The following is a 26,279-nucleotide window of genomic DNA, read 5'->3' on the forward strand; positions in this document are numbered from 1 at the left end:
GATGAGTGGGGTTTATTTCTTTTTAATTGTACTAGTACATGAAAACAACCCAAAAGAAAGGCCCAACAGGCTAAAGCTAGCTAAGAGAGAAAGAATAACCACAAAGTGCAATCAACTAGGCTATGAAACTTCACCCGACATTTTCAAGTTGCAGCCATGTTTACCACAGCATTGCTGTTCACATATTGGACGCCCCATCCCTGGAGACTTTCAAGGCGAGGCTGGATCAGGCCCTGAGCAACCTGATCTAGCTGTGGTATCCCTGCTCATTGCAGGGGAGTTGGACTCGATGGCTTTCAGAGGTCCCTTCCAACTCTAAGGATTCTATGATTCTATAACTCCCTCCAGAACCGTATACTGCTACTCCATTTCTCATTTCAGTTTCAGTCATTGCAAAATAGCGCAATCAGTAAGTTGAAAGCTTTCTTCTTCACCTTTTTGTTGAGGATTTTGCTTAGTTTTAATCTGGATCAGTATTTCAACTTATCTCAGTTGGTAGACCCAAAACAAAGGAAGCACTCGACGCACACAGCTGAAAGCAGGCTGTCAGCAGGACTTGGCTAGGACTATTTACCTCAGTAGCAGCACACCCCCTGTCACTAAAACAGCATCTTACATGTGAATGCTTCAGTTTAGTAACTGTTTTAGGGCATCACTGATGGGGAGAGAAACAAGTTTTATTTGGTGATCAGTACACAGAGTTACTTCAAAGTGAGTGTGAGATTACAATGCCAAACACTGAAGAGAATCTCACCAGAACAAACATAATGCAACTCCAACCCATTACAAAGCCAGCTTCACTCATCTACAGTACAGCGACAGGAGATCCAGATTACTGGATATTTCAGGAAAAGCAACCACAAATCTCTTGGAGGTCTTAATTGTATTGATGGCAAAAACATGTTAGAAGCAACAATGTTTTTCAGAATCACAGAATAGCTAGGGTTGGAAGGGATCTCAAAGCCCACCGAACCCCAACCCCTGCCACAGGCAGGGCTGCCCCCCCCAGCTCAGGCTGCCCAGGGCCCCATCCAACCTGGCCTTGAGCGCCTTCAGGGATGGGGCACCACAGATTCTCTGGGCAGCCTGCGCCAGGGCCTCACTGCCCTCTGGGTAAAGAATTTCCTCCTAATATTTAATCTATACCTCTCCTCTTGTAGTTTAAAACCATTCCCCCTCAACATATCACTATCTGCCCCTCTAAAAAGTCGGTCTCTCTCCTATTTAAAAGCAAGCTTAGGAAAAGTGTTGAGAATTGTTATGGAAACTTTTACTAGTGAACTGAACCAACATTTGAAATTACATACGAAATGGTGCCAAAATATTTTGAGTGCTGCCAGGATTGTTAACCTGTACCAGCACTGCTGGAGCCAAGAGAAGGGAACACAACAGGAAAGCCACTGCAACTGAAAGTGATGAAGAGCAGTGACAGAAAACAGGGAACAGGCAACTGTGTTGGGCTGACTCCAGCCAACAGCAAAATACCCATACTGCTGCTTTTCACTCTCCTCTCCTGCTGGCTAGAGCAAAAACAGGAAGAAGTCAAAAAGACTCCTGAAAGGACGCTGTGGCTAGGTGGGGGTCAGCCTCTTCTCCCACGTAACCAGTGATGGGACTAGAGGGAAGTGCCTCAAGTTGCACCAGGGGTGATTCAGGTTGGATGTTAGGAAAAATCTATTCTGAAAAAGAGTGGTCAGGCACTGGAACAGGCTGCCCAGGGAGGTGGTGGAGTCACAGTCCTTGGAAGTGTTCAAGAAACATTTAGATGTTGTACTGAGGGACATGGTTTAGTGGGAAATATTGGTGGTAAGTGGATGGTTGGACTAGATGATCATGGAGATCTGTTCCAACCTTGGTGATTCTGTAACTTGTGGGTCAAGATAATGATAGCTTAATAGGGAAAACAAAAGCTGCAAGTTCCAAAAAAAAAAAAAAAAAAAAAGAAGAAGAAAAATGAATTCACCACTTCCCCCATCAGCATGCAGATGTTCAGCCACATCCTGGGATGCAGGGCCTTAGCATGCACAACGATTGCTAGGGAATACAAACCTAATAACCAGTAGCATCCCCTTTTCTTTCTTTCTTTGAGATTTTACTGCTAAGCACAATGGCATATTGTAATATTGAGCATCCCTTCACCTCAGATGAACTGTCCCAGCTGTGTCTCCTTCCAACATGCTCTCTAGGGTGGGGGTCAGGGTAGAATGGGGAAAAAGAAACTGTCTTGACAGTGTAGAAGCACTGCTCAGTAAAAGCCAAAATACTGGTGTGTCACCAACACCATTTTAGACACAAATTCAAAACACAGCACTGTATGTTGGCTGCTATGAAGTTAATCCCATCCCAGCCAAATTACAGCAAAATAACTGAGATCTGTTCTACGAAGTGTTGAAAATTGAACATTCTCCCATTTCTCCACCAGAGCACAAATACTCTTTGAAAATCCACTTATAGACAATGACTATAGCGTTACAGAAACCTATACACAGAGGACAAGAAGTGCACCTGAGGTTACATGGGACTGGAGCCACTATCCTGTGAGGAGAGGCTGAGAGAGCTGGGACTGCTCAGCCCGGAGAAGAGGAGGCTCAGGAGGGGGATCTCATCATTATCTATAATTTCCTGAAGGGAAGATGCAAAGAGAACACAGCCTGACTCTTTTCAGCAGTGCCCAGCATCAGGACCAGAGGCAACAGACATAAACTAGAACAGAGGAGGGTCCCTCCAAACACCAAGTAGCACTTCTGTGTTGCGTGCGTGGGGGAGCCCTGAAACAGGCTGCCCAGAGGCTGTGGAGTCTCCTCCTTCGAGATCTCTAAAAGCCACCAGGGATTGGATTACATGGCCTCCAGGGAGTTGCCTCCCACCTCAGCCATTCTGTGACAAGGTTATCATGCAGAACAGTGTTAGGAAGTGAAAGTTTGTCCTTGGAAGTCACATCAAACTTCCAAAACAGTTTGGCTACTCCAATGGAGGTGATCTTAGGCTAGAATAAAGATTTCACCACGTAGAGTAATATTTTCAACGTGGACAGCATAGTTATACCAGCTCCTGTCACACTGCTTGTTTTTGTTTTACTACAACCATCACAAATAACTACAGAAATTCCTCAAATATTGTTTGTTTGTTCCAAGTCTGAGAAGTACTTGATGTCTCTAATACTGCTTATTTTAAAAGCTGTTCTTTTATAATGCTAGCAGAGTATCAATTCAGAACCATCATCGCAACATATGTATTCAATCCATAACCCACTGAATATGTGTTCCTGAAAAGTGCAACATTTTACAATTTGAAAGATATTAAAGTAGCTCTACTGACACAGGGACCGATGAGTATGTATTATGTGGAGGATAGAGAGGCAGGGGAAGAACCATCAAGACTGTCAGCTGGAGGAGGGACTGGGTTTGAAAAACAGAATGAGAACTAATTTCCTCTGAGAACGCGTCCTCACATGCACTCTCCTATTATTAATTCTCATGGGAGAATAACTGCTTTGCTTTCAGAACTCAGCTGCTTCATCTGTGAGACTTAACACGTAACAAATGTATGAGCACCCTCATTTACTAGAGGGAATGGCCTCAAGCTGCGCCAGGGGAGGTTCAGGTTGGATATTAGGAAATACTTTTCTCCAAGAGAGTGGTCAGGCACTGAAATGGGCTGCTCAGGGAGGTGGTGGAGTCACTGTCCCTGGAGGTGTTCAAGAAACGTTTAGATGTTGTACTGAGGGACATGGTTTAGTGGGAAATATTGGTGATAGGTGGATGGTTGGACTGGATGATCTTGGAGGTCTTTTCCAACCTTGGTAATTCTGGGATTCTATGATTTCTTTGTTTTGAAGAAGTACATTTTCTTCAGCATCATCTTCCTCATATGAATCATCATCAATCAAGCTAATCACAGATAAAGGATGAAAAAAGGTACAATTACTACAGTTAGCAAAAAACAGTTAAAGTACTTCCAAAATGAAAGATGTAGAGAATGGCAGATAAGTCAACAAGACGACTCCAGGCAGAAGTTCCATGCAGTCAAACCTTTCAGAAGATCAGCTTTTGATTCCTTGCCAGACTAGGCAACCTCATGCAGAAGGAACGCTTAACACATATTCTTGTGTCCAATTTTCCCACAGATTTAGTGAACACATGACTTTCTGCAACCAGTCTTTGCTAACTCCTTCATTCACCATTATCTTGATGATCAGAATGCATTTAAAGGCTGGTCTGGCAACCTACAATCGTCTCAAAGAGGAAACTGATTTCTGGGTATACAGAGAAAAAGTGCATCATTCATGTGATGTCCTTATCGTGTAAATACAGTTAGGAATGAAAAAACAGCATATCTTGACTCAGTCAAGATCACCAAGATAGTCAGAGTGGACTAGTTCTCTCATGATATATTACAGCCCATAGCAAACAAGAAATCTAGTATTATCCTTTCTAATTAAATACTTGCTGTCTTAATTTTCTGCGTGTGTGTGGTAAAAGAAAAACAGGCAAAATATTTTAATTCCACACAGAAAAGCAATTTACTCAGAAAATACCTGCCTGATTTCTGTGAAGGAGCCATCTTCTGTTTCTTGAATATAGGTTGATCTCTTGGCATTCAGTGACTGTGTCTAAGTTAGCATCTAAATCTAAGCCAGAAGAATGGTTTTGAAACGAATTCCCCAATAATCCTCCCTTAAATCCACACTGCTTAGATCTGCAAAGTGGTTTTGGCACTAAAAATCAGGTTCTTCTGAGAAGAAACTACTCTAGAAGCTTCTATAGATGAACATACAAGTGTCAAAAACAATATAGCTATCATGATCTGAACCAATGAATGTGTCAAACTGCTGTGAAGCTTTCTAGCACAGGCATAGCACAATATGTGCAAAGAAACTGAACTGTCTTAAGCACCCTCCACATTGTAAAGTATTTCTTATATTATAGAGAGGGTCAAATGCTGCGCCAGTAAACTTGTCAACAACCACTCCTTCCCTTCTCATGATTCCCTCCCTGATCCTTTCAAGTCTTTCTCCTGTTCTGAAACCCTTCCCCTTCCTGCTTTCATCTATGCTGCCACCCTTATTGTTTTAAGGAGACCTGTGTTTCTTTGCCTTGCCCTCTCTATTTTCCCTTCACCCTCAGTATAGGCTTTTTTGTAAAAGCAACAACAGTTCTTTCTGCCTCCCAGAACACCTAGGGCTTTAACTTAACTGTGCAACAAAATCAAAGAATCTTCTGGGCTGGAAGCGATCTCTTGAGATTATCTAGGCCAACCCTCCAGTCAAGCACAGCGAGTTAGAGCAGGCTGGCCTAGACTAAGCCCAGTTGTGTTTTGAACATCCACAGATAGGCATTCCACAGCCTCTCTGGGTAACCTTCGTGTAGTGTCTGATCACTCCTGCTGTATCAAGCTTTTTTTTCCCTTATGTTCAGATGGAATTTTGTGTGCTTTGAGTCCATTGCCTCCTGCTTTTTTCACTGAGGACAACTGAAAAGAGCCTAGCTCCCTCATCTTCATTCTATCCCATGAAGTATTTATTTGCATTGATAATATTCAACCACCTCCGAGCTTTCACTTCTCCATGTTGAACAGCCCAGATAGCTTTCTGAATATCTTCAAGGACATACACAGTTCTCTGCCTCCTCTAATATGAAAGAGTCTTCAGTAAGTCTGTGTCAGAGCTGATAGTATCTCTGGTGGCACAGTAAGTGAGAGGAGGCTATTAGGAAGATGCTCATCCCTGACATACAATATCTTGAATGTCCCATTTCTGAAGTTGCAGAACAATAACTACACTTAAGAAGCTACACAGATTTTTATTAGAATCACAGAATTATTATGGTTGGAAAAGACCACTAAGATTACCTAGTCCAACCATCAGTGCATCACCACCATGCCCACTAACCATGTCCTTCAGTGCCACATCTACGCAGTTCTTGAACATCTCCAGGGACAGTGACTCCACCATCTCCCTGGGCAGCCTATTCCAGTGTTTCACCACTCTTTCTGAGACGAGATTTTTTCCTAATATCCAACCTGAACCTCCCATGGCACAACCTGAGGTCATTCCCTCTTGTCGTATTGCTGTTACCTGGGAAAAGAGGCCAACCACCCCCTCGCTACAACCTCCTTTCAGGCAGCTGAAGAGAGCAATAAGGTCTTCCCTGAGCCTCCTCTTCTCCAGAGTGAGCAATCCCAATTCCTTCAGCTGCTCCCCATAATACATGTACTCCACAAGCCTTGTTGCCCTTCTTTGGACACGCTCCAGGGCCCCAGTGTTTTTCTTGTACCAGAACAGAGCTCTCAAGGTGCAGCCTCATCAGTGCCAAGTACAAGACAATCACCCTGCTAGTCCTGCCAACTACACTACTTCTGATACACGCCAGGATGCCATTGACCTTGGCCTCCTGGACACACTGCTGGCTCGTGTTCAGCAGAGCATCAACTAACAGCCCCAGATCCTGAGTGTGTTAGAACTCCTATCAGAAATCTTGAATATCAGTAATCCTGCTGATGTTGAGGATAGCATAGCAATGAATACTTCAGGAACTGAATGCAAGCAGTACCTGATTTTTATGCTACGTGGATTTGATTGGCTGCTCACTATTATTAGCATGCTATATTTAGATGTGTACACTCTATTTGCTTATTGGAACATTGGTCCTAAGACTGCTGCCTCTGGAGTAAACAAACATTACTAACTCTAAGCTGAAGGATCAGCGCTTCAGTATTACCAGAGTATCAAGTAGGGACGAGCCAAGTTTCTCTCATCTAATGCAGGAAGTAACTGTGCAGAAAACTGTCTCAATGAGAAGGAAGACTAAAGCAAGTCTTAACCAGAAAAAAGCTGCCATAAATGGTCACCAATCTTCAGCACAGCCAGCAGGCGGAACAGGTTCTAAGGCCACTGGTGCTGCGTTGAGCCAGCAGCATGAGGAACTGAGAGTTTCTGAAGCAAAGGGAAATTACACAAGCTAAATGCTCTAAGCAAATCTACAAGCATACTAACATGGTTTCTCTTTAGTATCTCTGGTGACAGATGATCCACAGCAATAAACAACGTTTTTCCTTTCAAAAGAGTTACCAACAATATTCAGGTGTCTTTCCAATTCTGAATTGTTATTACTTTAAGCCAAGATCATTAGCACAAGGATCATATCCAGCAAGTTTGAGACACAAACTCAGAGGAAGGGCTATTAACTTCAAATCTAAGTCATTCAAATTTCTTCTATCACTCTTTTCCAAACCCTTGGCTAAATGACATTGGAAAAAATGTAACCTTAAATCAAACAAATCTAACCCACTGCCCAGTGCCTACGGATTACACATCATCCAATCCTCAATGCTGTAATTCCCCTCTGCATTAGCCCAGCTCTCCAAATAAAATCTCAGGACTGCATGTGCTGCACATTGTTTTGTTTTGTTGTTGTTTCGGTTATGATTTACACATTTTCAAACCGCTTCCATTTTTTCATCCCTTACTCCTCCCCCAAAACAGCTCAAAACTGAAGAAACTTAGAAGTAAAAACTTGTTTAAAAGGAAATTTAAAGCCCTGATGAACTATTAGTAATTTGTAACGCTGTCATAACACCAGTAACTACAGAGTTTGCCTAACAGTGTGGAGTCAGCAATGCATTATATTCCTGTGGCAGTTAGGCTGGGTAAAGAATGTCACTCCCTCTTCATTTCACACAATTCATTTATTTATTTGAATTATCTTTTTATTAGGAGCGTAGGGGGAGAAACAGATAACTGAAGATTTTAACTACAGGATTTACCAAGCACTGGAAATCAAAACCCAATCATATTTTAAACACAATCTAGGTAAAATTTCCATTCAGCTAGAATAAAGGAGGAAAGTGCTAGAATAATGGACAATTTCCTACATTATTAGTAACTGAATACAACAATACCAAACACAAATCTACAACAAAGAAAGAACAACAAAAAAGCAAATCCATAGCCTAGATGGAAAAAGACAATTTCAGTTATATTTTGCTATTTTTGGTGAGTCATCAAAAGCAGAAATCAAAGCCTATGCCCTTCAAATCTGCTGTCCTTCTGGCGCTTAATTATTTAGCACAGTCCTCTACAACTCATTGGGCAAGCTCTTTGGCTTCAAGCACTGTAGCTTTGTTCATTCTCAAATTACCACAAAGTTGACTGAATTCTTGACAGTCTGCCAAATGCAGTAATTCCAGCATGGCACATTTCATACATGAAATCACTCTAAGTGTCCGTAATGCCACCTCCAGATTTAACTACCATTCTTCTTCCCCTCCCCCATCTTTTCTTTCCACCCCCTCCAACTCACACAAGATACTTGACTTTTCTCCCCACATGAATTTCAGCAAGATTTTCCGTTAGTCTCTAACATCCAAGCACTGATGAGATAAAACCTATCTCCATGGTAACATAATTTTGTTAGCATAGTCTGAATGTAAAAAAATAGAACAAAAACAATTATTAATCCACGAACTACTGATTCTTCTAATGTGACTTTCCAGGAAAGGCCCAAAGTAGACAAAAGCTAGGGTTAATTAAGACAGGAATTACAGATGTGACTGAGTAGCTCATTGTGCAACCCTCTCACTCATTTTTGGTGTTATACAAGTTTTGATCTTAGCTGTTATAAGTTTTTATTGAAACTATTTTCCCACATCACTATAGTGATGATATCCTTCTAAGCAATTCTGTCTCCCCTTCCCAATGCTGACCTATTAAAAAGGGTCTCTTTTTTTCAAATGGGAAATTGCCCATAAGCTGCTAATCTCAGCAACACTCGGCATGCTGCTTGCTGATCTCTTATTTGGAATTGCCCCATTTTGCAACCAAAAAACATTAAATGCATTATTAATTGTTTCACCTCCTTCCCTCGCAACCTTCAGGCAAAACACACGCATGTTAAGTTATAAGCTGTAATGGGGACAGAGCTCATGTTTCAGCTTTGTGTAGATTTAAATGCAAAACTCTGTTTCAAGTTCATAGTTCTCTACGCAGGCAATGCCAGTTTTCTTCAGAGAGGATTAGATGAGTTCAGAGGAAGGACAGCTGTCCTGCTTATCCTCATTGTGACACACATCAGACTAAGGAACCCAGAAATGAAAGAGAAAGACTACACTCTTCCTGAGCAATCATTAGTTAAACCCCTGTTACGCAGTGCAGTCAGGGAGAGTGCTACAGGAAGAAAAGCGTCCGCAGCATGACCACAGAGATGAATTAGGAGGCTGGAGAACAGAGTTTGCCTGCAGCAGAGAGCATATTCTCAGAAGTGTCAGGATGAGACTGCTTCACAGGAGGCCTAGGAGACTGTGCAACTCACGCAGTCTTGAATGTAGCTCACTGCCTGGATGCAGGACTCATGGGAAAGGATCCACGCTGCACAGTAGGTGGGGTTAAATTTGGTGGAGTAAGAAAACAAGAAAGTTCCATCTATGTAGACATCTTAGTCTACTTTAAAAGTTTAATAAAATCTACTGTAAGGACTCAGAGCCTTCTGATTTTTTTTGGCAGACTGATATTAATGAATATACTGGCAACTTGCAATTTAAGGCTCCAACTAATTTGAAGTCTTCTCAAAACTACACAGAAACATACAGTTCTAGCGTAACGTGGTAGTGCAAATAAGTCACGATTATGCTGGTGACAAGACAGATTACTGGAAACTGGCAAACAATTGAAAGTGAATAATGCATTATGAGATGTATTTGCTCACTTGTAGCAAACACATCAGCTTTTTGGTTTGCATATTCATAAACTGTCAACCTATGACAGTAAAAGTAAAGGATCATGAACATCTGATTTTAAGAAGTATGAAATGAATGAACATGAAATCACAAGGAGGTTTCTTCATTTTACAAATACACAAAGCAACAACTGAAATTATATTTGTTTATTCTATTGCATAAGATTCAGAAATCTCTCTGTAGGTATGTGTACAGCTTAGGTTAAAAACAGTGAATTTTGAAACATGCTTGTCTTCATAGCTGCCCCACAGTCTAGGTGACATAAACAAACAGTAGTTTTAATAAGTTAAAGAGCTAACTGATAGAGTAAATTTTGCCCAAGGTTCAACACTGGTATACTACAAGGCTTTATTATCCACAGATAAACTTTTTTTTTTTAAATTAAAACTCCAAATACAAAAATTGGAAAATCTCATTCAAGTCCACATCTATAACCAGGAAAACAGCGTTCTACGATTACTTCTGAACTTCTGACATACAATCACAAATATATTCTTGCATAATCTCAATGAAGATATTCCCTTTCACAAAAACTATTAGTTAACTGAAGATCAAAAATTCAAGGACCACTGAATAGGACCGTCTGTTTGAACCTCTTCATCATACTGACGACTCTATCAGCTGTCTGATACTTTGGCCCATTTAGCAGAAAACTATCAATCTACAGCTGTGATAGTACTCATCACACTGTCACATAAAATATATGATTTGGACAAGTATGTTACAGTCATATTCAGACACATTCCAGACTAAAGCTGGCAGTATCTATCATAGCTATTAAACTCATCTTAAACCTGTAACCAAAGCACCTCTAAACACCTACTCAGTTCCTTTGCCAGAAATGATGCAAATGTTGCTTGGCTCTGTGTTAGCAGGGTGGAAGCCTATGCTGCAGAACATACATTTTGACTGTTAGTATCATGCTGTAAAGTTACTACAGAAAAATTACTTCTATTTCTCCATTCATCTATCTATATTTCACTAAAGACAGCTCACAAGTCATCTAGATCAGAAAAGCCTGAAAAGGCCCAGATATTATCCACTCTTCTACTTGGCATAACAGCTTCTGGTAACATCAGACAGACACAAGTCTTCAGTCCCTGCAAGCTGCCATTTAATCACAAAGTGATTACTATTGTGTGGTTCCACTGCATTTACATTTACCTGAAGCACTTAGTCACTATGTCTGAAGCAGTCAAGATGGCTAACATTGTCTCTCATAGACAAACATTTAAACCAAATTGTGCAATATCACATATCCTAATTTATACTTCAAGTTTGATAAATATGAGACCCAACTCTGCCGTCAACATGCAGTCAACAGTTTCATTTCTTGGCTCAAAGGCTATGGTCGAAACTTGCAAAAGCCAATAACATCAGCTACAACTCATGTACCTAACAGATAAGCTATCATTCACAAAGTGAAGTTTGTTGTATACCACAAATACATTTTTACATAAATTCTTTAGATCAAATATTTGCAGGGAAAAAGACAATGAACACCCTTCGAACAAAAAACAAAAAAAAAAAATGGAGCTTCCTACAAGGCAATAGTCTCTAAAATTCGCTGAATACACAAGTAGGCTGGAAAGGAATTACTGTGGGAAAGATGACAACATTTATCATCATACACTACTTATTCAGAAGGAGAGCATTACTTAATGAACAACAGAATTTTGTCCCGTTCCACGACTTCCTCTGAATACTAGGTTGTGTTGTTAAAGATTTAGCAGTGAGAAGAATAGGCAAAGGTTAAACTTGCTTTCAGTATTTTTGACAGAGGAAGAGAAAGGGGAAAGAGCAAGCTATTTTAAGTCACGGGTGTAACATAGCAAGGAATATTTAAGAAGATAGAGCTTTGGAGTTGTCAACCAGTTACCATTCCAGTTACAGCGGAGACAGTTACACATTTTTATTAAAAATACTAACTTACAAATTCTTATCTAAGATCCATAGTAGTTAACATGAGACAGAAGAAAATGAAACTTCATTTGACAAGAAATCGCATTATAAACAATTCCAAGTCAAAAACAGACCAACCTGTTTTTATAAGCCCGACCGTAAAGCGTCATATGTAGTGTTAGTTTCACACTAATTCCTTGATTCACTTTAAAAAAATAAACAACAAAAACTTACCAGCTCTGCACTAGCCCAACTGAAGGCCTGTTAAGTAAGTTATCAGGCAACAGATTGACTTCTCTCATGGTGTTAGCTAGCCGCACAGGAAGTTCTTTCCGCAGAAACATGTAGGAGGTTTTCTCACATGCATTGTCACGACCTGTTACAGGGGAGGGAAAAAAAACACAAATGTCCATTGCAGCAGATCAATTTCTAGACTTGCTAGCGCTGAAAGATAAGAAAAATCACTTGTGGGGGAAAAAGTTTAACTTTTTTCAGTACCCAGCTTCCCTTCTCTCTCACTCCCAACACACATTTTTGGGTGTTTTTTCCTTTGGTACAAAGGAAAGTACTTTTGACTTTCTAGAGCTCACCCCCTTCTGACAATGATGTTAATTTCTTTTTTACATTTTGAGTTTGACTGCCTTGATCTAGTTTCTTTGTTCATTCATACAGGCTTCAACCCTGCCAGCATCTCACAAACATACCAAGGTAAAGGTACATTTCTGAGAAAACTAGAAATTGCCTGTTAGTCTCCAGCAGACTTTCAGCCCCTTTGATTACATTGTCCTCTCCAGTTCAGATCTGCAGTATGAGACACCTTCTAACACCTTCACATCACAAATTTCAGATTTGAGGTTCTCCTTATTCTTTCAGATGTCCAAGGAAAGAAATGGCTTTGCAAGGAATGGTTGTGCTGATGAAGGGCATCAAGACATAGCTCTTCCCTCAATTTGCTAATTTTGTCTCAGTGTCTGCTCTTAAGTTTAGAGACACAGAAAATGCCGGCAAGGCAAACGTTGAGCAGCTGCAAGCATCCCAGTAAAAACAACAAAAAACAAAGCAAACACAAAAACCTCCACAGACATTCATTTATTATTCTATACGGGATTCCTTGGGCCTCAGAATTATCAAATACACCACTGCTGCAAATTCTGACATAACACAAATCTTTGTAACCCTTTTCACAGGAAAATTACAGTACTACCTTCTTGTTGATGCTATTTTTAAAAACCAGAAGCATTTGCCTTTTTGTCATTTGCTGGTTAAATACAAAGAATTCCTTTCCGTAGTTCCAAGTTCTGTAGGAGCATTAAATAAACGCTGAACCTGAGGCAGCAGTGTGCTCTGGCAGCCAAAGGGGCCAACCAAGGCCTGGAGCGCACCATGCCCAGCACTGCCAGCAGGCAAGGGAAGGGCTCATCCTGCTCTGCGGGCTCACCTCAAGCACTGGGTGAGGTGTTGGGAACCACAACGTAAGGAGGACGTAAAGCTATGAGAGAGCATCTGAAGGAGGGCTACAAAGATGGTGAAGGTCCAGAGAGCGAGATGTGTGAAGAGTGGCTGAGGCCCCCGGGTTTGCCCTGGGAAAAGTAGCAAGGGTGGTGGACCCTTGTCAGGTTGGGCTACAAGGAACACACCAGTCAGCTGGAAGGAAAGCACACCTCTCAGAATCACATTCCAGTTTTGGAAAGCTGCAGCTGAGCATCTTTGACTTTCATTTTTAAAATATTTTTAAAATTAAAAACAAGCAAACAACAACCACCACCACAACTCTTCAGAAAGCAAATAGAAGAGATTCAGAAAAATAACACTACTTTGCTGTTAGCCAGCTTGGAACAATGATAAATCATTGGAGCTCCTAGCCCGAACCAGAAGAATGACATGGCTGACTGTATCCTTAAGCTAAACCAGTTACTGGTGATACATTAAAAAAAAAAGAGGCATATGAAAGCCTGAGATGTTAAGATTCTTGCCCAATTAGTTCAGATGGGAGATCAGACCCGACTGGACATACTTTTTGTACTTTGCAACCTTTCACAGAAGAGGGAATTCTTCATCAAAACTCATTTCCAAGGAGCTCAATGAAATTAACACACAGCCCCCCTCCACCCCCCCAAGTTTTACTTGTAATGAATAGTCAGTGTTCTGCTTTCATGTAGAAAGACGATAAATGTCTTCTGTGACCATCACCAGTACAACCACCTGTAAAACTGATGAGTGAAGGCATAACACTAGAGCTACAAGTTATGTTCAAGCAAACCAGAAAGCCATAAAAGCCCTGCTAGGCACATAATCACGAAGATTTGCAATTTGAAAGGCTCATGTACAACGTAACTGGCACAATCAAGGTGCTACTTTTTAAGACAGTCCCATTATAATCAGCTGAACAGCAGAGTTTTCTCTGCATAGGTGACACGTCTTGATGGATTAGTTCCCAATCAAACTGTAACACAAAACTGGGGAACTCGCAGGAAGGATTAGAGTTCCCCCCCCCCCCTTTTTTTTTTTAATCATTAAGTATCATCAATCAGTGGATCATCACATTCTATCAGCATCAGCAGTTCTGCCACCGTTCTTCCAACAAACATTCACACACCTGTTTTATGTTTTTGCTTTTTCACCTCTCCAATTACAAATATGCTCATCCTGTAACAATTAGACAAAAGAAGCACAATGTTACATTGTTGCTGTGAAGCACAGTAACAATTCCAGAGTTCAAGCCGTCAGGGCAATCTAACACCCGCCACCCACTGAGGATGTAGTAGTTGTTCGCTCACAACTCATCCTACGGGCTAGGTCTCCAGGAGGACTGGCTGGACAGCAGGAAGGAACACTCTCCAGCTAGTTCACCCTACACCTTCTGCACTGTGAAAAAAAGAAATGGAGCCAAGATTACAACTGCTTCTTTCCAACAGAATCTAAGAGCAAGTGTGGTAGTTTTCGAGGCAAGAAAAACAAAAGGAGCGAAAGACAGCCCACACAGACAATAAGGAAAAAGTGGACAAGCACCCACAGCCTGTGGCAGCCTATGCAAGGACACAGAGGCCCTTCAAGGACACAGTCCCTGAGTTTGTGCAAGGAAGGCAGCAAAAGTTGCTGGACTGGAAAGTAGGACTGGCAGACAAGACCTATGCCGTGCCATTCCTACTTACTGTGCCTCACTACAGCAGTTCTAATCGGTCTCTTTAAAAAGAGTTGCCCAGCTGTGATTTAGGTATAGAGCATTCTGGGTCCCTTTGCATAATCAGTTCAGGAAAAGAAGTGCTATTTCAAGACTAAGCTGAAGTCATTTCACCATTAGCCTCAGTACATCTTTTTGTTTGTGGTGTGCTGTCAGCGTAACATCTGCTTAGCTGTATGTAGTTTACCTGAGAGCCTCCAAGAGATCTGCTTCAGCTTCTAGCTGAAGGCTGGTTGGTTGTCTGCCTGCCAAGCAGCACGTGTTTGGCGACAGAGAATGGCTACTCACTGGATCAGCAATAATTAAGTATTCTTCAGCTTTCAAAACAGCATACTGTGTCCTAGAAGCCACTCCTTGGCTGCTGTTCCTTACAGCAACTCCTGTACTGCTGCACAGGTCAAAACGAGTCCAAAAAATAAAACTCAAGTCTAAGTTTGTTACTTTTTAAAATATGATTTATCACACACAAATGAGTTCTAAAGATTTTTCCAGGAAACAGTGCTCTGCTAAGTTGCAATGCCATTTCCAGAGCTTTCAACTACAATTACACTTTTTAATTTTTCAAAGGCAGGCTTGATTTTTGCTTTATCTGTTACACCTTGTTTCAAAGCATACAGCTTTCTTCCTATAGATATATTTAATCACTCCAGCTGGGTCAATACACATCGCCAGAAACAAACTTTCATCTTAAACACCAGAGGCCATATCCAGCTTCAGTCCATCAGTTTCAGTTCAATAGAACTTGAAGCCACACTCAGGGCTAAGGAGAAAGTGAAATTTGTGAATAATTTCATTGTGATTTATCCAGCAGCTCTCAACAAGTTACTCCATAATACAAAGAGGTACAATAACGACCTGCTTGCCTTTGCATAAATTAAAATGTAAGAAAGATTAAAGCGGTCCTATGCCCTAATGCAGATTACACTGCACTAGGTATCAAGGACTGTAATTAGCTTTATTTCCAAAAACAAGGGGTGCTGTTTCAGAGAGTTTTCTAATTGCACTAAAGAGCAACAGCAGCAGCAGATTTCATGACAAAAATGTAATGATAGGGAAGCATTGTGCTAGCATGGCCTTATAATATGCTACGCATTATAATATGCTACAAACACAGCTATTGTTATTAATTACTAATAGAAGGCACTTTTGTTTTTTCAAAGCAAAGCATAAAGCTATATTTGCAGTGTAATCATGTTAAATTATATGAAATTAACATCATTTCTAATCCTAAGGAGACATGAATTTTTGTCTGTAAAGCACTGAAACACTGAACTGTAGGAAATAAAAATGCACCGTGAAAGAGATGCTGTCATTTAAGTGCTAGTGATTAATTAAGGTTCTTTTTGTCTGTCTTCTTTATTAGTGCTTTAGAACTACATTTGTCTGAGTAAAATGAACACATTCCAATTAAAAACAGCTTACCAAACACTTGTTCAAAGTTTCAGACTCAGCATTCTCTGAATGTTGGATGTGCTTTCATTAAAATATTACACCTGAATTATTAAGGATTTCTTTTATATTCATGCTGAGTTTGAATAAAGGCTAGGTTAACATTTCACCCTAAAGAGTGTTTCAATACAAATGTATATTAACTTCCTTGAAATAAATGCACAGTAATAATGGCTCTTTATGCTGTACCTCTGTTTGGAGGTCATGTAATTAAAAGCTAGCTTTCAAACACTACTAACAAATAAGCACAATAAAAAGTTGTTTGTGCAACCACTACAGAGAATAAGAGACACCCCAGACAACAGTGGATTTCATTTTGCAGTGAAGTATGGCACACCTGAAGAACTGATTTGATAATCCTCTATCAAGTTTGAGCTGACGATATCGATGAATGATACAGATATAAATATGTTTTAAATAAAATAGTAAGACTAAGATTTCATGAGAAGTTCACCCAAAAGGTGGCATCTAACACTGAAACCAATTTGCTCGTATGTGAGAAGGTGTCAAATATTTCTACCAAAATAAATCACACCACTTAATCAATGAAATAGGTATCAGGAGGAAAAAAATTCAAGAAAATGCATGTGGAAAACATGCTCTGGAAGCACCAAGGTAACACAGGCCATAACAGTAGAACCTCAGATGCATTAGGTCTTCAAAAGCAGCAGTGATAGATGGATAAAGATTAAAAGGGGAACATTTCATGGGGTGTATGTCAATGTTATAACCAGCAAATTTTCAACTCAAAGAAAAATTCAGGAAGCAGAGTTACTTCCAGTTTCCTCTCATATTTTTATTTTCCCCCTCACTGGGATTTAACTCTACTGCAAACATTCACTCCTCTCTTCCCCTCTCATACTTTCACCCACAGTGCAAAGAAGCAATAGCTTTTCAGTTCCTTCCATTGCACCAATGGAATGAGAGAACCACTGCAAAGCTGGATCTGGAAAAAAAAACTTCTATTCTGGATCCTGCAACAGGAGGCACAAACAATGTAGAGACTATCCATATACATGCAACAGATGCAAATTCAATTCTGGCAAATTCTACAGACTGACAAAACAGTACTACACCGAACAAGATTCAGACCACAAAAGGATCTGTCACATACGGAAAGCTGCAGGAGAGGGCACGTACAAACTTCAGTTGCACTGCAGAAGAGGTCAAACTCAGGTCCCCGAAAACATTACCAAATGCTAACAGATCATCCGCCAGATTCCCACATTCAGGAAACACCCGTTTGAGAGCAGGCTACCAGAGAATGGATGACGATCAAAGTTACTTGCTTCAAAAATCTAACACAGCTATCACAACCATACTAGGTACCGGACTGCTGAGGTTTTATCATAAAAGCAGCAGTCTTTTCCGAGTATCAGCACTTACCTGACAGAGGAGACAGGGACAGGACGAGTTAGCTGTTCTTTTTAAGTCTTTGCACTGCACCTCGAGGTCTAGTTCTCTCTGCTAGCTACATACCTAACAGTGAGCTGAAACATCAGCCATCACACTACTGTAAGACTACCCCAGGAAAGCCCCACCTGCTGTATGCCAGAGAAGACAGACTCCATTCAAAATCCATAAGAACAAAATCAGAATCCCTTCACCCCCATCCCCATGAAACTGCTACCGCTTTTTTTTCCTATGGTAAACTAAGACACAGGAAGATAAGAGTGGTTGACCATGTCTATCGTCTTCTCTCCAACTTCCAGAGTATTTTTTTTAGCTCCTGCACAGGCAATCCAAAAAATAAAGTGAAACAGATGGATAGAGAAAGCTTCAGAAGATGATGCAATAAGATCAAAGCATCAAAGCAAACTGAGCGAAGGCCAGAATTAACCACTTACAGCTGATGCTAGTAAAGTAGAACTACAGAAGGATCTATGGTTTCCACTGCTTGCACACCATTTCAGGAGCATGGACTAAATACTAAACAACCCATGCTTACATAGCAACAATAACTGCAGCCACCAGAGGGGAGAAAAAAACCAACCCTGCAAACCACTACCAAAGCCATTTATGTCCCAAAAAGGAATAGAGACACTTTCAGTATACTCCCTAGTGTTCATCTCACTAACCACTAAAAACATCAATCCCACACAAAGCACACAGCATTTGTTCGCTCTGCTTAAGATAGGGCTGTGTGAAACCTAACAAGGATGATGAAGCAGAAGGAAAAGTAACACACACACCACAATCGAAAATGCTGACTCTTGCCAACACTCACTTGCTACCAGAGGCTGCCTCTAAGAATGCTCTACGCTTAAATTGGATTCCCTTTTCCTACCTACCATGTCATGTTAGAGAATAGCAGCCACCACCCAGACAGATGTTCCAAGAGGGATAGCCAGGGGGCGGCCAAATTGGATGACACAGTGCACACGAGCCTTAGGCATTCAGCCTCTGCTTTTTAGCCCAAACTCTATCACCGCTCTCTAGGGCTACTTCCACCAACATCTACAATTTTACGTTCAAGTGCCATGTTTCAAGGACTTGTTTCCTCTCGGCATATATGATCTCAATATTAAGAAATTCACTGTATGTTAATGAGGAATTGGAGAATGACTGAAGTTCAAAAAAACCAAACATGATGAGTTAAGGACAGGGCAATACTTTTAGATCTTGTACAACTGTAACAATAAATTCCCTTCTTTGAAGGCTGAACAGTTAAGTTTTGTTAAGTAACTACTCCCTGAAGACTGGCTAAAGACAGTTCAGACTGTCATTTCAACACAAGTTAAGGATAGTGTCAAATGGTCAGAGATGTCATCAGCACATCTGAACAGCTCAACATGGAAGAACCCACCATAGCCATTATTACACTAACCACAGGCTAAGACACAGAACTTGCTAAGTCCAATAAGCCTGTTTTAAAATAAATGGTCCTTCATATGACTTGGAATTTGTTGGAAAGAAGCTTAGTTTTGAACTGGGACAGATAAATGGAATGAATAAACAAAGGAACAACACATCGTTGACCAATCAAAGCCTTCGTCAAACTGCAACCCCTTCACTGTCACTCAAGTCACAGACTTCCCTACATAGGAATGGCGCAAGGGAAGATATCTGTCTCCCAAGAGAAACAGATCTTCAGCCAACTGTTTGTAACAGGTACTGGTTTACAGCTGTTATTAAATAAAACAACACAATGTAACACAGATAAAAATCAATATTTTGAGATCAGCTTCTCTGATCTAAAAATAACATTAAGGAAATAAGTATTTTAAAGTACACGCTAAGAGAAAACAAAATCAAAGTTTAATGCAAAGGCGCTCAAACAATTACCAAGGGATGCTTTTTGTTTTGTATTTATAAGAAGAATTCATATGTGCCTACGGTTGTCTGCTCTTGGGATAACTGGGGAGTAGCTGGAAGTCAGAGTTAAACAATTCACCTCTCTCCTTCTCTCATAAAACATGAGAGACAGAGCATTCTTAGGAGAAACCACGGCCCCTATCTGGTTCCTGGCCCTCGAGCTACCCACGGAATCCAAAGGCTCCCTCCACCAAGCCCCAGTAAGCCTCTTTGAGAAAGCGGCTCCTCAGACATCAGCTTCCCTTCCCCATAAGACATGAACATGGAATAGTCCCACAGCACAGCAGGAAAGCAGTGCAGCACAGCAACACTTGCCTAGGCTGGGAAAAGTCTCCATTGCTTTCAAGCAGGAGAAGCTGGACAAAAAAAAAAAAAAAGTAGTGTTTTATTTTAGTTAGACACAGAATTTTAAACTAAATGATTAAAAAAAACCTTTTAACTTAGATGAGGCTTAAAACACCAAGCCAAGAAACATTATTATGTTTGTTGCTCTTCTGTTAGATTCAATTATTAATAATCTGACTACAGAAAGGATTGAATTTTGCTTCTTTGAGCTTATAATCACCTTTCCCTCCCATAAACGATTCACTTCACACTGCAGCCTGTAGTTAGGCATCCCAAAGTTATAACAGCCTACCTAAATTCTCAGTTTTGACAAATTCCTCACTGACCTCCAGGGAAAAGGTCTACAATTCTCATGAACTGTTTCACAAAAATACAAATCCCTGCATTATCTTTTAGTCCCTGTCAAAACGCCAACTGGAAAATTATTCCAGCTCTCCAGCCTAAATAAAATGAAAGTCTATGAGCAAAGAGAGTTAATATCAATAGCACAAAAATACTGCCAACAACACACTGCCCAGATCCCCCTCAATTTCAGCAAGGCTTACTAGACTGTTACCCATTTGTTACAAAATGCTTTCAACGCTTAACAAACTAAGCTGCAAAAAGACTAGAGGATTAATCTGTGCTGCCACCAGTTACCAGGCTTATCCCACATATATTTTTCTTAAAGCATAGAAGGGGTAAAAGTAGCACTTACAAGTTACACTTTTTTAAACAAAAAGTAATTTGATGATTTTTAACCTCGCCTCTTTCTCTATTTGCATTCTTATATCTGATTTTGACCAAAAAAATCAACAGAAGTTGCAACAAGCGTATGACTTTTATATAAAGGAATTAATGAAAGTATTTATAAAACTGTTCTTTATTTTACATTAACTACAAACCAGTGTGCTAGTTATACATACATACAAACAGCGTCCTCTTCTCAGGGGAAAGACTAATTTAAACAGGTCAAAGCAACGTGTAAGAGAATGTCACATTTACATAGAAAAGTTCAGAGAAAAGAAGGATCAATATCACAGTCTCTAACAATACACGAAGGATTTTTCTCATTTTCCTGATGTTTTCAGTTTCAGAGTCACAGCTCAGTGCTCTAAGAAAATAATCCTCCCCTTCAGCCTACTACTCCAGCAAGAAAAATTAGACACCTATATGATGAACATGCAAAAAAACACAAACATTCTAAAAAAGGCCAAGTAGTAGTCTACAAACTACTTTTGCAACTTATAAAAGGCAGCTTAAAAAGCCCACAATACTAGCGTATTAAGGATAACTGGTGCCAAGAAAAGCTGCTTTAATGCAGCAGCTATGGAGTTAGATAAAACAATTCTTAAATTCTAACCCAAATCATATTACCAATTACATTGTTTTGGGCCATAGAAATACTGATTATCCATAGAAGAGTACTACGAAAATTCCCACTGGTGAAATGTTGAATATGTGTGGAATATTTTCTAATAAAGATTGGTATCAATCTGGCAGGAATAGAATGGGCTTTTTTCATAGCAGCCCATGCGGTACTGCGCTTTGGATCTGGGACCACAACAAGCATTGATGACAAACTAGTGTTTCTGCTGCTGCCTAACAGTACTCGCCCAGCTTCAAGGCTTTCTCCTTTTTCTTACTCAGCCTCCACCCAAGTGAGCAGGCTGGGGGTAGACATGATGCTGGGAGGGAGCACAGCCAGGAAAGCTGACCGCCACTGGCCACAGGGGTGGCCCACACAACACGACTTCAGGCTCAGCACTAAAGAAATAACTAGAGGAGCTGTCTTCCAAGACAGACACTCCTCTGAGATTTGGCATGAGTCTACTAGCAGGAGTAAGAAATTAGTAAGTAGTAAGTGATTGCCTTGCCTCACTCGCATCTTCCTCTTTCCTTCACTTACAAAACTGGCCTTATCGCAACTCACGAGTTTTCCCACTTTTGTTCTTCCTATTCTCTCCCCCTGCCCTGTGGGGGAACACAGTGGGAAAGCAAGTGGCTGTGTGTGGTCTTAGCTCCTGGCCAGAGTCAACCCACCAAAAAATAGCACTTCTACTATATAGTAACCTCATCTTAAAGTTACTCCATACTCTCTACTTTTATTGCCTTAACATATATATATATATTTTTAGTGTTTAGCACCTTGATATCTCTTGGGGCTTCTCTGCGCATTACATCATTATTACTTTTCATTTTTTTCAGCTATTTAAGTGAATATGACTCATCTAATTTTTGGCTTATTCTAACGTTCTCTTCATTCTCTCTCAAAGACAAGCACAGTACCTGTCCAATTCTACAACCCTGGGACTATCACCAATGATTATTGCCATGAACCCCATAAGCAACAGCTCTGCTGCATTAGGCCTCTCCTATTTACAAAAGAAAGTGTTCAGCTATTCACCAAACACAGCCTTTGCACACTTCTGCAAAGCCAAGATGATCCAAACACTTCAGCTTATCCAAACTTTGTGCAAGGAACAAGGGGGAGTTCAGATTTCCTTTATTTCTCTTCTCCTGAAGATCAGATCAAAGATTAACTCAGTCTTTACCATTAGGTATTTCAATGAAGTAAATGCTATACTGTAAGTTACCTTAGGATTCTTTTCTCTTTCTATCCCCTGCCATTTCACCTTTGCTGTTAGTTGTATCTTGGGTTGCAGTGCATGTCTTTGTTTTCAGTTCTCATTTTTTTTAAATGAATAGCATTTCAGTTCTTAACACTGTTCTACAACCTTTATCTTTTGCCAACATCAGATTTTTTTTTTTCCAGAAATTGAGAGATCATCTTATATTTCTTGTATCTTAGGATATAAGACACTTAGACCGTGTCTACTCATCTCCTTAGCTTGTAGAAATTAAGCTACTTTAAAATCAATAGCTGCCATCTAATTAAATTTCAGACTTCCAAGCACTCCCAAACCTAGTCTGAAGCAGCTGCTTTGACAATTTCTTCCAGGAACTGGAAGAAAAGAAATCCTCCAATATTCTTCGATTTTCAAGAACTGCACTTCAGGCCCCTTCAACTTCACATCAACTTCAGCAAAAACATGTGTGAGTACGCACACACGTATGTATTCAGTGTAACATCTTATGGCCCTTCTGAGCACCTGCGGGCAGAGAACTGCAGAGTACCTTTATTCAGCTCAAAGACAAACAGAACATCGATAAAGGAAGCTTCAGCCACTTGAGGTGCAGGGGGAAAAACCCACAATGAATCCCACACACTGGATGATTCTCACCTGTAGATTACTAAGCTTTGCCTGCAGGCAGCAGAGCAGCCAGTCATATCACTTACTGAACGCAGGATTTCCTTTGCAACACAGTAACCAAAAATAAAATAAAATAAAATGTATTGCCTGGACAAGCCAGCTCAGTCATCCACAGCAACTTAAGGACTGTGCAGTCCAAGTAGCCTAAAATTCGGAATTCAGAATTTATAAAGTTTTAAGTACTCACAAAAGTTATTTACTGAATAAACAAAACCATTAAAAATTAAAACCAACGCTAACATTTTTTTGAGCACCTTGCAGAACTGAACTAGCAGAAATGTAACTACCAGCATAAGATTACTGAAAGCAAAATTTCTGAAAAAGTCCCAATTGAGCAAGCAGATTTAATTCCCAGAACAGCCTCCAAAAGTGACCACTACAGACAATTTTGTAAACAACATAATTTGGTACCACAATCAAATATTATGCAGTACTCCCACACATAAAATAAATCTCTCTCTACCATGCCACAGTTCAATAGTGACTGCTGAACCAAGTTATCTAACCAGAATGACCCCGATGGACCTTCACAACAATCAATACCACGACCAGTAAAAAACTTCAAGGTTACAGCAAGGGTTGGAGTATCACTGCGTGCCAGTGTGGCAGAGCTGTAAATAGTAACAGGTTACAAATAACAGTTGCATCACAAGAGGCTCCCAGCTGCTTGCTGTGCTACTGCCCATTCAAAGAAAACCCCCTTTTATACAACAGAATAAAGCAAACCATGGTCCATACTCACATCTACAGAATGAACTGGATACAGAAAAGGAAAAAAAAAAAAAAAAAGCTAAGAAAAAACACATTCCAAATTCAGCATGCACCTCCAGGTTTCACTAGGTCAAGTCTTTTACTGTGAACACAAAGCCAGAATAAAGTTATTCCATTCCACAGTTAGGCAAAACTCACATCAGGATGCTATTTAAAGTTCTATGACACACGTGAGGAATAATACTGAAAACCCTGGAAAAGCCAAAGACATTACTGTTATGGTATTTTCACGAGGCTCTACAAAATCAAGACAAAATATTCCATCACAGCATACAATACCTCACAGAGGAAAAATTCCAGGCATCCAAGAAGGCTTCCAAATGAAAGCCATAACAAACGTGCTGGGTGGGAGCTGAAGCCAGTCAGATTAAAACGACGACAGTAATGTCTGACTAGCATTCATCTTTGTGAGCCAATTCAGTGGTCAGCATACCGATGGTTAATGTTCAGGCTAAGAGGGAATTTTTTTGAAGATGCTCTTAAAATCAAATATGAGGTTTCAGGGTCAGTGTATAGACAGCAGCAGAAAAATTCAGCTGCAATGCAATAAATGATAGGTAATTATGTAATAGTTTCTTCCAGCACTGAACTTAGTGAAAGTCTTAGACACACAATCTCTCCACCAAAGTTATGTTTAAAAAAAAATACATTAATTATTTCTTTGCGTAGACTAATCATATATTGGTCATCCTTCTACCAGAAGATTGATAATTGAGTTCAGAGACATAAGATTGCTTCCAGCCTCTACTTCCAACCCCCACATCCTGTTGTTCGTATTTCTCTGCTTGCTACCTTCCCAGTTTCCTTGTTTCTAAGCACGTTTTCAGTTTCAGTGCTGACAGCCCTGCTGCCACCAACACAGCAACACAAGTGTAAGCACTTGCAGAAATCTGACCTAGTACTGCACACACAACTGACAACAACAACAGCAGCGCCAGCACCCGGCCTACTCTTTCTGTCGGTTTTGGAACAGGCCCATAAGATTCTTCGACACAGGTCAAGTTTAATAGGTACCACAAACTAACTGATTTCATAACAAAAGTCAGATTTAAAAAAATGAGGAGGATCTGTAGTTCTTTTGTTCCCCTTTACCTCCAGATACACCCCAGCTGCAAGTACTCACTGCTGTGCATTCTAGATATTCATGGTACAACGTGACTGCTAAATCACCGCCTTCATGATATGTTTCAATGCCAGTTCCTGCAGCGGTTGCCACAGTCATTTTGATTATAACCTATGAAATCACAATCTCCTAAGCCATGTTCCATAACAAGGACTAAGGCCCTGGAGCAGGTCCAGAGAAAGACGACGAAGCTGGTGAGGGGTCTGGAGCACAGGCCTTATGAGGAGCGGCTGAGGGAGCTGGAGTTCCTCAGTCTGCAGAAGAGGAGGCCTCAGGGGAGACCTTCTCGCTCTCTACAACTGCCTGAAGGGAGGTTGTAGAAAGCTGGGGGTCAGCCTCTTCTCTCTCGTAACTAGTGACAGGACGAGGGGGAATGGCCTCAAGTTGCGCCAGGGGAGATTCAGGCTGGTCGTTAGGAAACACTACTTTTCTGAAGAGAGTGGTCAGGCGCTGGAATGGGCTGCCCAGGGAGGTGGTTGAGCCACCGTCCCTGGAGGTGTTCAAGCAACGTTTAGATACAGCGTTGAGAGACATGGTTTAGTGGGAACTATTGCTGATCGGTGGATGGTTGGACTGGATGGTCTTGTAGGTCTTTTCCAACCTTGGTGATTCTATGACTCATTCAGCCCATGACTCACTGTCCTGTCCCTTAAGTATATACTCGACATTTTTGTCCAGTGTCACTAGAAACTATGTGGTATTTAAGATTAACATCTGACAAGCAAGAGGGAATAAGTGCCCTTTTGTTAAGTTTTACCCATACATATAAGCAGCTACCCAAAAGCACATGTAACCTCAACTACAACATTCAGCCAAAACATTCGATTTGATACTTGCAGAAAAAAAAAAAAAAGGATAGAAGTCCAACCGGCCAAGACAGTTTAGGTATTAAACAAGCTCCACAAGCAAACAGGACACATCAAACCTCAGCCTCTCAGAAGTCTCAGGTATATCACTACCAGAGCAGCAGTAATCAGAGTATTACACTAGTACAGTTTGCCAGTGTACGTTCACAGAATACTAGTTAAAATACTTCAAGTGACACTTCCACGAATAATCAAAGAATTGTGCAATATGTATCACCTGTACCTTTACTTGTCCTCAATTATTTTATAAGCAGCCTTTTCAGTACAACCACTCTTTTCACAAAATGTTCAATTGATATCTCTACTGTCAGCTGTTTACCGTCAACAACATGACCCAAACT

The 26,279-nt window shown here is 40.6% G+C and overlaps 1 protein-coding gene across 2 annotated transcripts in view; it reads right to left on the reverse strand.

Moving 5' to 3' along the window:
• PDK3 (pyruvate dehydrogenase kinase 3) overlaps positions 1–26,279 on the reverse strand; it is a 55,981-nt gene that overhangs the window by 25,576 nt on the left and 4,126 nt on the right. For both annotated transcript variants that reach the window (XM_021408441.1, XM_021408448.1), the window contains exon 2: positions 11,869–12,010. In XM_021408441.1, coding sequence (XP_021264116.1) covers positions 11,869–12,010 — 142 coding nt within the window. The remainder of the gene's footprint in view (positions 1–11,868; positions 12,011–26,279) is intronic.

Source organism: Numida meleagris, chromosome 1 (genome assembly GCF_002078875.1).
Source record: "Numida meleagris isolate 19003 breed g44 Domestic line chromosome 1, NumMel1.0, whole genome shotgun sequence".
NCBI lineage: Eukaryota > Metazoa > Chordata > Aves > Galliformes > Numididae > Numida > Numida meleagris.